The sequence below is a fragment of the Tachypleus tridentatus genome, chromosome 1 (genome assembly GCF_004210375.1).
Source record: "Tachypleus tridentatus isolate NWPU-2018 chromosome 1, ASM421037v1, whole genome shotgun sequence".
Classification (NCBI taxonomy): Eukaryota; Metazoa; Arthropoda; class Merostomata; order Xiphosura; family Limulidae; genus Tachypleus; species Tachypleus tridentatus.
The window spans coordinates 167,592,520-167,604,822 of record NC_134825.1 but is presented as its reverse complement, the minus strand read 5'-3'; the positions used below and the strand labels follow the sequence as shown (position 1 = coordinate 167,604,822).

The 12,303-nt window shown below is 35.3% G+C and overlaps 1 protein-coding gene and 1 non-coding gene across 2 annotated transcripts; one reads left to right on the top strand and one right to left on the bottom strand.

The window, feature by feature from the left end:
- The first annotated feature begins 3,603 nt into the window (after positions 1-3,603).
- Positions 3,604-3,675, top strand: TRNAP-CGG (transfer RNA proline (anticodon CGG)). Its single transcript has one exon. It is a non-coding gene; the product is annotated as a tRNA-Pro (tRNA).
- Positions 3,676-10,537: 6,862 nt separating this feature from the next.
- LOC143233439 (protein FAM200C-like) lies at positions 10,538-11,521 on the bottom strand. Its single transcript, XM_076469686.1, has 2 exons — positions 11,345-11,521; positions 10,538-11,263 (listed from the first exon to the last, which is right to left on the bottom strand). Exons 1-2 carry the CDS (start codon positions 11,519-11,521, stop codon positions 10,538-10,540), a joined length of 903 nt encoding a protein of 300 aa, XP_076325801.1.
- Positions 11,522-12,303: the final 782 nt, after the last annotated feature.

Here is a 12,303-nt window from a genome sequence, read left to right as displayed (position 1 = left end):
TAATCATCACTGCCCGTTGGTAAATAGGTACTGATCATTATTTTCCGGTGTTAGGAACTTAAGAGTTTTTTAACATATTGAAAACAGTGTTAGGCCTAAGAGAGTAGATTTCATATAGAATTACAATGATTTAATACACATTTATCGCAAATATTACGTATACTACTTTGTTTGCACATCATTTTCTTTCACAGCTCAAGTCGATATTTTCCTTTTGTTTAACATAAAGATAGTTCTTAAAGTTCTCACATTAGAAGCGTGAGTTTCTTCATCTTGCTACTTTACCTAAATATGTATGTTCCATAACCAATGTTAGTACCATGTTTTGTTCACTTTCACTTCATCTAAAACACCCATCTTCAGGTTGTTTATGTTCGCCCGATACAGACGACTTGTAACATTCCCTTCATATTAAATCGTCAAGAAGCATTGTCTTGGCGAATGATTATAAGCGATGTTATTTTCTTGATGTAATCATAGTTCTAGTGCACTTACGTAGAATAAAATAAATGTATCATAACTTGTGGTTTTTATTTAGTTAATGTGTTTCACCCAATTTAACTTACAAATAGGTGGGGTAGAATGTGTTTCAATGGATGTATTTTTTATTGTTTCCGTTACCTCTTCCTCGTCTTACACATTCTGTTTAAAGCTTCAAAACACATACGATCACTTCCTTGTAGTATTGCATTACTGTGTATTGTATGAGTGAAGTATTGTTTATTTGTACTGTAATTTGTAAATCATAAAATATTTGTTATTTGTACAGATTTTTGTCTTACCCCTTTCTTTTTGACACATATCAAAATGTAATAGCAACAATCCCGTTGTTCCAACCACCAATTGGAATAATGGAATAATATGGGAAATGGATTTATCCACCTTTTACATAAACTTATGTGTCATTTACCAAGAAACTGATTTGGATTTGGAAATGGGTTATTGACATTACGTACTGAATGATTTGGGAATGGATGTATCCGCCATTTACACAAAACTATCATTTTCTACAAAGAACTGGATCCGGACTTGAGAACGGATTAATCTCCCTTTTTTGATAAAATATGTCCGTCTTTTACCAAGAATTGGATTTGGATTCGGGAAAGGATTGCGATTACGAAAGGTGCTGATTCGTAGACGTCAGTATTCTATTCAATGTTTTTACGTTAATTAATGATGAAGTAAATTAAATTTTTAAAGTATGTAATTCTGATACTTCGAAACGTAATGGAATTATGTCGAGTCATCCCATAAAGTAATGTCCGAAAATTTAATACAGAAAGTGCACCACCATTTCTGTCTTTGCAGAAGGCTTCAATAACTGAAATATGATTTGTCAGAAGCCAACATTCAAGCAAGAGCGGCCATTTACACTTATCTCCACACTCGTGAAGGTAACTCACCTATTTTAAACAGGTTGGTGCCTGTATATGGATATTTCTTAAGAATGTTAAGCCCTGCAGAGAATGGCTCAGTGTAGGTAAACTGGCTAAAGAACAGCCTAAAATGGACCTCCACCATAGGAAACTCTTGTTAAGCGTTTCGTGGGATATTGTTGGTGTGATCCATTTTGAGTTGCTGCCACTCAATGTAACTATTACATCAGACTTCTATTGTCGATTGTTAGGGCGCTTGAATATTTCACTGAAAGAAAAGAGGCCTGCTTTGATCAGTGGTAAAGGTGTTGTGTTACACCAGGATAATTCACGGCTCCGTACAGGAAGGTTCACATTTGCAAAGATTGAAGATCTAAACTAAAAAACAACTTTCACGGTTTTTTTAATCTTCAGACCTTGTCCCATATGAACATCATGTACTCTGAAGTTTACAGAACTATCTTGATGGAAAAGACCTTGGAACACATAAAGATGTCAAAACTTCTCTCTCAACATTTTGTTCCATCAAGTCCCAAGAATTTTATAGAAGTGGTATTCAGAAACTTGTGAATCGGTGACAGGAAGTAATTAATAATAATGCAATTTAAATTATTTTTTAAATAACATTAAAATTACTTGAAATACTTTCCCTTTTTCTGAACCTAAAATAGGACATTACTTAAGGGGTGACTTGATACACTCTCGAATCCAATTCTTAGTTATAGGACGAATATATATAATTTGTGTAAAAAATAGAAAAATCCTTTAATGGATACAAACTCTCTCTATGCAATCCATAATATGTTTCCTTATCCACGTTTACTCACAACCCAAGGTCACTTTACTTGTCACACACAATATGTCACAACAATTAAATCAACTGTACGAACTATCAATATTAATGAACAGTGACACAAGACTCTAACCTTTACTATATTCTCCGCTATAAAAAGATCGTGAACATCATATCTATGGTACGTTTGTATTTTATTTACATGTGAAATACAAATGGGTTTCAACGAATATTAACATTTTAAGTTAGGCTTACAAGAACAGGGAAACACAATTACAAAAATCAAACAACAAACACAAATCATGTACACTTTATTCCCTACAGTGTGATCACCCTTCCCAGTCTACTCAACTAAAGAAGAACCTTATATCACTGTAACTCTCATAATTGCTCTGTTTTATACAGAAATCTTCTCGACTTCCATTAAAATAGGGGCTTAGTGATAGCTGGGACATCTTTCTGTGGGACTTTTAACATTTATATCTCAAATTGTGAAATTAATATGAAGGGAAAACGTTAATGGTGTTGGATGGGTGAGCAACCTAATATTTTTATCCAATAACTCTTTGAAACTTAGTTATCTCACTGGTTTCTTATACTGTCTTTTCAAAAACATCAAGAGTTTATAAACAGTCAGCAGTCAGAATATAGGAGCACCTTCAGTGGAACGATCGAGTAACTTTGGTATCTTATACTTTTTGTCACTTAGAAGTTATATTTGCAAGTAACATTAAGAATATTGTCCATGAACTTACATTTCATGTTATTTTAGGCCTTAGAAAAGGATAGATGAATCGTTGAAATTTGTTTCTAAACACCAGTTACTGCAGATAATTAAAAGCTGATCGTGCAAGCCATAATGAAACGTGTGTGATAGGCATCAAATTATAACTGTATTTTTTAAAATTAAATAACGCAAAGAAACTTACCTCTTAAAAATTATGCAATTAGTTGAAACTAACATTTCAGAAACCCTTCCTAAACCTCTCTTATTGACATCAGTGAGGGACACAAGAGTCGGTAAAACTAACAGGTTCTGTTTCTGAAGACGCTGGGCTCATTGAAGCTGTTTAAGTCGAGATTGTTATTCGCGCTTCGTCAAGATAATAATTTGCTTTTAATTTGGGTAAATATACCTAATATTTTATTTGTGTTACATTATTGTTTGTTTAGTTTCTGTTAAATATAAAGTCGTACAATGATCTATCTGTACACTGTCCACTGCGCGTATCGAAACGTGAGTTTTAGCATCATAAGCGTGCAGACTTGCCGCTGTGCCACTAGGGAGCGTATGTTTCTTTAAAACGAAGTAATTTCAATGCAGAAGGCGCAAAAGTGTACAAAGGCGAAAAGATAAAAACAACTGTCCTGTAAAAGTTCTTTTGTTTGTTGCGCATCGCCTATAATAGCAGAGGTAGCAAAGGTCATTATATTGGCTCGTTGGTCTAGTGGTAGGATTCTCACTTCGGGTGTGAGAGATCCCGGGTTCGATTCCCGGACGAGTCCAATGTTACTCTCTTCGTATGAAGAGTGATAATTATGATGGTTTCCGCACAAATTAGGGTAGTAATACCCTGTTTGGAACAAACTTAATAGTTCTACTTTTGCAAAAAATGAATCTTGAACATAAAACATCTTATAATTAATGTAATTTTATTACGCTATGGTTCAACACAGAATTGGTTATCTTTTATCATTCTGAACTAATAATCAAACTGAGTCCAAAGAAGTCTCCTTTTTAAAATACGATTCATTATAAGTACTTTAAAATCGAAATTACAACACTCAATTGAATTTTCACTTGTGATATAATGTTTTTGTAAAAGCTCATATTAATAATGATATCACTAGGATATGGTGATAATATATATAATATAACCATCAACTCGTTAGTCTAGTGGTAAGATTCTCGTTGCGCGTTCGAGTAACGATCTAACTCTACCAAATCAATTTTGTGCTTAATAAAGATTCCGAAGTTTTGGGTATGTGAGTGTAATGGCACACGCCAATTATTCTTGGCACTAAGATCTTTGGAACAAAGTTTGCAACTGAAAGATGTGTTATTGCCAAAATATTATATAAAACAGAAAACTGTGAAACATTACATCTTATGATGTTAAATTTTAATCTATTGTAACAAGTATCGCAGATTGCACTGTAACAAAATTTTTTCTTGTTCTTTGGCAGAAAGTGGTTCGAGAATTCTTGGGCAATCATAAAGCTGAAAATTATGCGTAACTTGTTCAATTTCTAGTGTACAACTAAGTCGAAAAGGGTGGCAGAATGTCCCTGAAAGTCCCTATCCTTGACGTTCATATTGATAAATTCAAGGAGAACAGGGGAGCATACTATGAATTTCAATTATCATGGTTATCACAAGTTTGCCTTCTCGAAATTGTCGTAAGATAGAATGTTAAAATTCACTAAACGTGGAGAGATTTTAATACGAAAATAAAAAATGAGTATTTAGAACTTCTTATAGGGCTGTACATGCCACCTACGATTGACGAAACCTCTCGTCAGATTTGGTTAAGACAAATGTAGCGTCGTTGACAAATTATAAGATATTTTCGTTTCTCTCTATCCAAGTGTTATAAGAATTAATACAGAGTGATTAAATAAAAAACAGAAAATAAATAATGTTCTATGGTTATTGGATGTATTAATATAATAAGTTCTCCTTAATCCGTAAAGATTCTCAAAAGCTATACCTTAAACGTAATGACAGATAATTATTCTAAAACTTCTTATATAAGATAAAGGAAGGCTGTCTTTCACAGAAAAACATTGCAGGTCGTGGTGCAATACATCTTTGGACAGCTATTCATCACGTGGAAAATCTGCTCTTCATACACCACAGGGAATCATCAATTGCGCCTCCTAAAGGAACCACACGATATGATAGTTTTGTTATAAGCTATGGGAAGTTTTGAGAATAATTTTTTGTTCAAGGAGGACAGTGACAATGCTCACATTGCTTGCATTTTACAGGATGGTTTCGATCAGATGGACGTTAGAAGATTTCTATGTCCGTCAAAGTCTCCAGATTGTAATCTCATTGAGAATTGTTAGGCAGAACTGAAATACAGAATTGTTAACAACAGCCATAAAAGATTTACTGCAGCTGAGTTTCAGTGCCTCCTAATGACAAGTTAGAATGAAAAGCATGGTGAATTACATCAATAACCTTACTTACAATATTCCTCGTCGCCTTACGAAAGTGATTAGAGTAAGGAGTAAGAAGTATTGAATATTTAATATGAACAAATATAAAGTTACAAGCGCTCTGTATAATAATTTGATATCACACACTACTGTCCAAAATCGTAAGGCCAATGAACATAAAAGAAAAAAATATGCATTTTGCGTTGTTAGACTCAACTACATATTTGAGTAGAGATTCGAAAGATGAAAATAAGAAAAGGGAAAATAAAAATAAAAACTTTTTTAGCATTTAATAGGGAGAATGTGAACACAGATTAACAATAAACATTTAGAACTGTATAAATTAGGATTTCGACTTGCCTTGGTAGACGCAGAAGGTAGCCGAAGTGGCTTTCTATAAGAATAGAACACACACACACACACACTTTATAATTTATTGAATACATTGTAATGATACGATATTCATCTAGTTTTCATTAATTCATAAAAACGACTTTCAAAATTATCATTAAGTAATACAAATGAACAACTGAACTTCAAAGAAAGTGGAAGATATTTATTGTAAAAACGAAGTACAGGAAATATTTAGGAGATTCGTTTATTTACAACCTATGCTCAAATACGCATGAGACGGGTATTGCAGATATAGTGAGGTTGACATATCATTATATTCTTCTTATAAGTTACTTTCTTATACAACGAATAATGCATTTCGTTCTTATTAACACTATATTCTAAGTCAATCAAAAATATTTTATATTGATGAATTCATTTTACAATAAAAAACAATTCCTTAAAATATCTGTCGTATTTCTGTGTTCTGTCTTGAGGTTATCAGGAAATGAGTAAATTAAAAGAGAATACAATTTCTCATTTGGCGGCCGGGTATGACCACGTTGTTAAGTCACTCGACTCGGAATCTGATGGTACCATATTCGCCCTTCAGTCAGGGGGGCGTAATTATGTGACAATCAATCCCACTATAAGCGATGGGTAATTATCAATTTCATAATACTTTGGGTGTGTTAAAAATAGCTTAAGGTGACAACTAGTTCATACCGTAGTGGAACAGCATTATTTTATTAACATGAAATATATTCAACTTATAATGAAATAGGTGTTTCCATATAATATATAAAAACAACATCAACAAGTTGTTTGTTAGTTTAGGGGAATGATTCTGGCATTGGGTGCGAGAAGTCATGGGTTACAATCCCAGACGAGCCATTTTCTTTCATTTTTAGCAACACTTCTGAGCACTTAAAAAGGTCTGTTATTCTTACACCATTGGAGATCTATATACGAAGATTGGACGCAACATTTGGAATTTATTTACGTAAGAACCAGGAACTGAATAATAAAACCCAGTAAATACCGGGCCCGGCATGGCCACGTAGGTTAAGGTGTTAGTATCTCTGTCACACGATACGTGCTCGCCCTTTCAGCCGCAGTTACGTCATAAAGGGACGATCAATCGCAATATTTGTTGGTAAAAGAGAAACCCAAGAATTGGTGGTGGGTGTTGGTCACTGGTATCCTTCTTTCTAGTCTTACATAGCATAATTAGAGATGCCAGGCACAGAGAGCTAATTTGTGTTTTAACCAATGCCATCTATTGGAAGTTTTCTTGGCAATGTCTAAACGTTTGGATAGATGATAACTGTTACGCCAACACTCTCTCCTCTTCTGAAAAATTTGGTATTATAATGTACTGGAAGCCATGATTATATAATAGGTTTGGGATGTGAAAAACTTCAGCACACTGTCACCAATTACAGAGTTTCTTTTAACTAGTCGTAAATATTTTGTTCACAGAGTGCTTTTTAAATCGTGTGTAATTTGTTCATATTCTTCAGCTGTGTTACTCCGAATACTTTCAAATCTCGAAAACCGAACTGGACTGATTTTTTACTTGTGAAATAAGATTTATAGAAATATTTTCTTAAATAATAAAATCTTAACAGTTTTATTTACTTGCAAAGCTGGATCTGGGAGAAATGTGAAAAATTCATCCTTGCTTTTCGACAAAGGCATTTTGATCCTTTGAGCTGCACGAAAAGACCCTTTCTCTACTCGCTGCCATTTGGGCTATTAAACTAATAGTTATAACATTGACTACAAGAAAACAGCCCAGTTTCAATTGTAAAAATTAAAATGAAAAATCTTTTTCCCGGGTAAACGCATGCAGCGGAAGAAGGACAAACCTCTTTAATTCTATGTATTATTTTCAATATAATTTTTTTTTCTGGAACCTAATTACATGTCAACTTTCTGTTAGGTATGTGTTGAAATTTGCTTTGAATGTTTGTTAATGAATTGTAATATACATGGATGTAATACAACATAGTACATTTATGTCAACTAAAAAACGCTTATATTGCAAGATAAACGTCATCTAGCAGGACAGCCGTAAGTTTTCAGATTTTCAACACCAGATTAAGAGTTTTGATTCCCATGGTGGACACAGTAGATAACCAGATGTGGCTTTACCATCATAAAAGCTGAGATGGGTGAGAAAAATCGCGGTGAATATGAGTTTAAATTTATTAAACAAATCTATAAATATACATTTTGCAAAAACTGTATTGCAACCTTATTGCTAATAAAGATAAACAGGTTAGTTTATATGCTCTGGTAGATATATGATGGCCAACCATGGCCAGTAGTAAAAGCACTCGATTCGTCATCGAGTGCTTAACTTATTGAGCTTCTATTACTTACTAACACAAACTAGTTTGTTTTTATTTTATTAATCACAAGAGAACATATTTCTCTTGGTTCATCGGCAGTATACGTTACATGAACACATTTAACTGAGAAACAAATTCAAGATTGACACCCACAATTTTTTTAACACAAATATACCTTAATATACAAACGGATAAACAATAAATTTTATAGAGTTTAGGCAGCTAGTCATCGCCACCCACAGCCAGCTTTTGGGCTACTCTTTTACCGACGAATAGTGGGATTCACAGTTACATATAACGCCCCCAAGTTTGAAAGGGCGAGCATGTTTGGTGCGACGGAGATTCGAATCCGCGACACTGAGATTACAAGTCGTGAGACTGAACAACCTGGCCATGTAGGGGCAGATTCCTTAATAAATAAAGTAATATCTAGCTTGTAAATAAGTATTATTAGAGCAAAATAAATGTCTGAACGAGATCAGTATTGTTTAACTATTTCCGTGATATATAACAGGATTAAGAAATTTATTACTGAACTACAAACGCTGAATCTATTTTTAAATGTTTCAGAGAAAGGTAACATTTCCCTATATTAGGAAGGGCGAGGGTGCTTCAAATTTCAATATTTGTTGAAACCAAAAAAAAATTGTTTTTACATATGCAGTCATGTAAAACAGCTAGGACACCCTACCCCCTAATAACTAGTGTTACACACTTTGGCTGAAATAACTGCAGTGAGATGCTTCTTGTAGCCATCTACCAGTCTCTGACATTGGCCTGAAGAAAGTTTGCCGAACTCGTCAATGCAAAATTCTTTCAGCTGTCAGATGTTTGAGGGGTTTCTTGCATGTACAGCCTGTTTCAAGTTACCCCACAACAAATAGAAATGTAAAAGCCCAATCTTCAGTTACAGAACAAATTGGAGAAATACACAATGTAATAAACCAAAATAAGGGGCAAGTGTTTATAACGAGTGTGTGTGTGTGTGTGGTGTGTGTAAAGAACTGACAAGAGTAGAGGAAATGAAAAATATTACATTTTCAGTGTTAATAACTCACTGTAACTCTCGTGTTAGGTACAAAGAAAAATGAAATTAAACCATAAAATGAATTTAATCCCATTAAAGTACATGCCCAGCATGGTACACTCAGCAGATAGTCCGATATAGCTTTGCTATAAGATAAAACACACACCCGTTCCTAAGATGTTTAATGAAATTAAACTCGCATAACAAAGACGATTATAATAAACTGAAAAAATGTAAAATAATAATACATAAACGTCTGTGTGCCACATGTGTTAAAGCGGCCCTGTAAAATAGTAGTTCAAAACCGCCCACGTGTCACAGAAACCCTATAATACATTTGTTCAAGGCTGTCTGTATGCCACGTATGCTATAGCGGCCCTGTAAAATACTAAAATATAAGTAATTGATTTCGTGGTGACGTCATTATCGTTCTCTTGATCTGTCACTTGAGAAATATCTTTATAATTTTAAAGTGTAAATGAATTTCGTGAGAATTTTGATAAGAGATGACTCGGCATGGGCATTGGACTCTAAATCCGAATGTCGCAGGTTCGAACCTCGGTTGCACCAAACATGCTCGCCTTTTCAGCCACGGAGGCGTTATAATATGACTATCAATCCAACTATACGTTGATGAGAGAATAGCCCAAGTGTAGGCTGTGGGTAGTGATCCATTTGGTAATACCTTTAGAGTTGTTAAGGTGAAAGCTTGTTAATACCCTAATAAAACAACTTTATTTTATTTATGAAGCATCAAACTAAATGGATATTTTCATGTAGTTTACAAAGGTATATTAAAAACCGGTTCGTTGGTCTAGTGCAGTGGTGCTTAACCTTTTTCAGTGTTTGCACCCCTTTCAAATCAGTAACCATTTCTCGCACCCCCTGGAAACTTAAATATAAAAAAACTAAAAATACAAAGTTGATGTAATCAAAACATTTTTTTAAATTTTCATACATACAGCATACCTTTTTTCAAGACAAAATTTCAGGGTACATAATGAAAAATTAATTTCAATTTTGTTAATGATGTTTTTATTTAGCCTGTAATGCACAGTAAACTTAGTGACTTCGTTGCTGCTGTTTTTTCTCTATGATGGCATCAAATCTTGGCGTCTTTGTACTGAGTGCCACTCGCATGTCATGTTCAGAATTCAGCCGATTTCTGCATTTTGTTTGGATGTGAAGTAGACAAGAAAATCCTTGTTCACACAAGTAAGTAGTTGCAAATGGTACCAGCACTTCAAGAGCTTTCTTCGCTAATGCAGGGTATGCTTCCAGCTGTGAAGCCCAGAAGTGTTCCAGCTGACTATTGGTGAACTCCATTTGGATTTCACGATTGTGTCTAAGGTCGATGAGATCTTCCTTGATGCCGCTGACATCTTCCAAATTCTGCATGAAAGGATTCAGGATCCAGTTGTCATAGGTTTGCAGCTCTCCACACGAGAAGTAACCCTCAAATGAAGTACGCAGCATCTGCATATGTTCAACAACTTTTGCAACAAAGTCTGGATGCAGGGTAGAATTTTCTGTGACTGTCTCTTCCAGGCAGGGGAAATTTGCCAAATTCCCCCATCTTCACACGCTTTATCCACAAGACAAGTTTTTCTTTGAATGCAGCCAATTTCGCGCTTGCAGTCACAATGTTGAGTCCCCTTCCTTGCAGAGAGAGATTGAGTTCATTGAGAGCTAAAAACACATCAGCCAAATAGGCAAGCATCTGAACAAAACTAGGTTCTTTGAAATATATAGCCAGTTCTTGTACTTTTTCACGGAGAAACTGATGAATTTCTCCTCTCAGTTCAAACACACGAAACAGCACACGACCACGTGACAACCACCTCACTTCAGTGTGGTACAAAAGAACAGTGTGTTCCTGACCCATTTCCTCACAAAGTGACTGAAACCATCGATGATTCAAAGCTCGGCTGCGAATAAAGTTTACAACCTTGACACAAATATCCAGAGTTTTCTTGAGATCTGGGGGCAATGTCTTTGCTGCAAGAGAGTGACGATGAAGAAAGCAGTGAGTGATTTTCAGATTAGGAACTTCTTTCCTCATTAATGCAGCAAACCCAGAACGATTGCCCAGCATTGCTGGTGCACCATCTGTACATATTGAACCAATTTTGTCAAGGTGAAGTTCGTTTCTTGAGAAAAATTCTTGTATTTTGTTAAGCACATCTATAGCTAGTGCAGTTGTCTTTAAGGACTGACAGAAAAGGAAACTTTCTTCCACTTTTTTCTCCTTCACGTAACGAACTACTGCCAATAGCTGACAACAGTTGGATACATCTGTTGATTCATCCACTTGTAGGCTAATTTTAACTGGACTAGCCTTGATGTCAGCTACAACTTGTTCCAGGATGTCAACACTCATGTCGATGATTCGGTTACGGATTACATCATTTGACAAAGACACTTGTTGGAGTTTCTTCTCAGCTTCCTTGCCGAGAACAATCTTTGCCATTTCAAGGGCACATGGCTTGATCAGTTCCTCACCAATTGTATGGGGTTTCTTTGATTTAGCAATCTGGTATGCAACTTCATAAGAAGCACGCAGTAAAGGTTTCTCTGTTGGCGAAAATCCATAAGTCGGCAATGTGCCAACCTGATCAAACCTAGCTCTTTTTGACCCTTAATGTCACAATGTCATTTCCTGCATCCCTGCCACCATGTTTGTTCTTGAAATGTTCATCAAGCTTTGATGGCTTCAAGTTCGCATTGGAGAAGAGTGTGCTGCACAGGATACACTGTGGACGTTGTGTCCCATCCTTCTCTGTAGTACAGGTGAAACCAAACTTGACATATTCGTCATTCCACTTTCGTTTCTTCGACATACTGCAGACAAATCTGGAAAAGAAACACATTCATGTGTAGGTGTTTTTTTTTTTATGAATTATCTCTAAAATATGTGATGGAGAGACTGAAATACCTGGTTTAATCAGTAGATTTGTAGGCATGCCAATACATTCTATGAAAATATTGTAACGAATACACTGCTAGAGTGATGATGTATGTTATGTAAACAACCCATCGCTCATTTAAATAAATGTGTAGAAAGCAAAATCTGAAATAATACATAACCAATCTTCCACCCTACTGTTATGCATCAGAAAAAAAAATAACATTGAAACAGGGAGACCATAACTCACGTGTTGATGACACGGATGGGTGGTGTGGACTGAGACGTGATGATAACCTCCCTCTCTCTCCGTGTTGCGCACGTGTCCTGTACGCGTCCCTTCCTCG

Bases quoted from the DNA above. Each gene is read 5' to 3' on its own strand.
- LOC143233439 (XM_076469686.1), bottom strand. From the start codon at position 11,521: ATGGCAAAGATTGTTCTCGGCAAGGAAGCTGAGAAGAAACTCCAACAA. The intron at 11,264-11,344 runs GTATCCAACTGT...CTTTTCTGTCAG, and splicing joins AAGTGGATGAATCAACAGAT to TCCTTAAAGACAACTGCACT.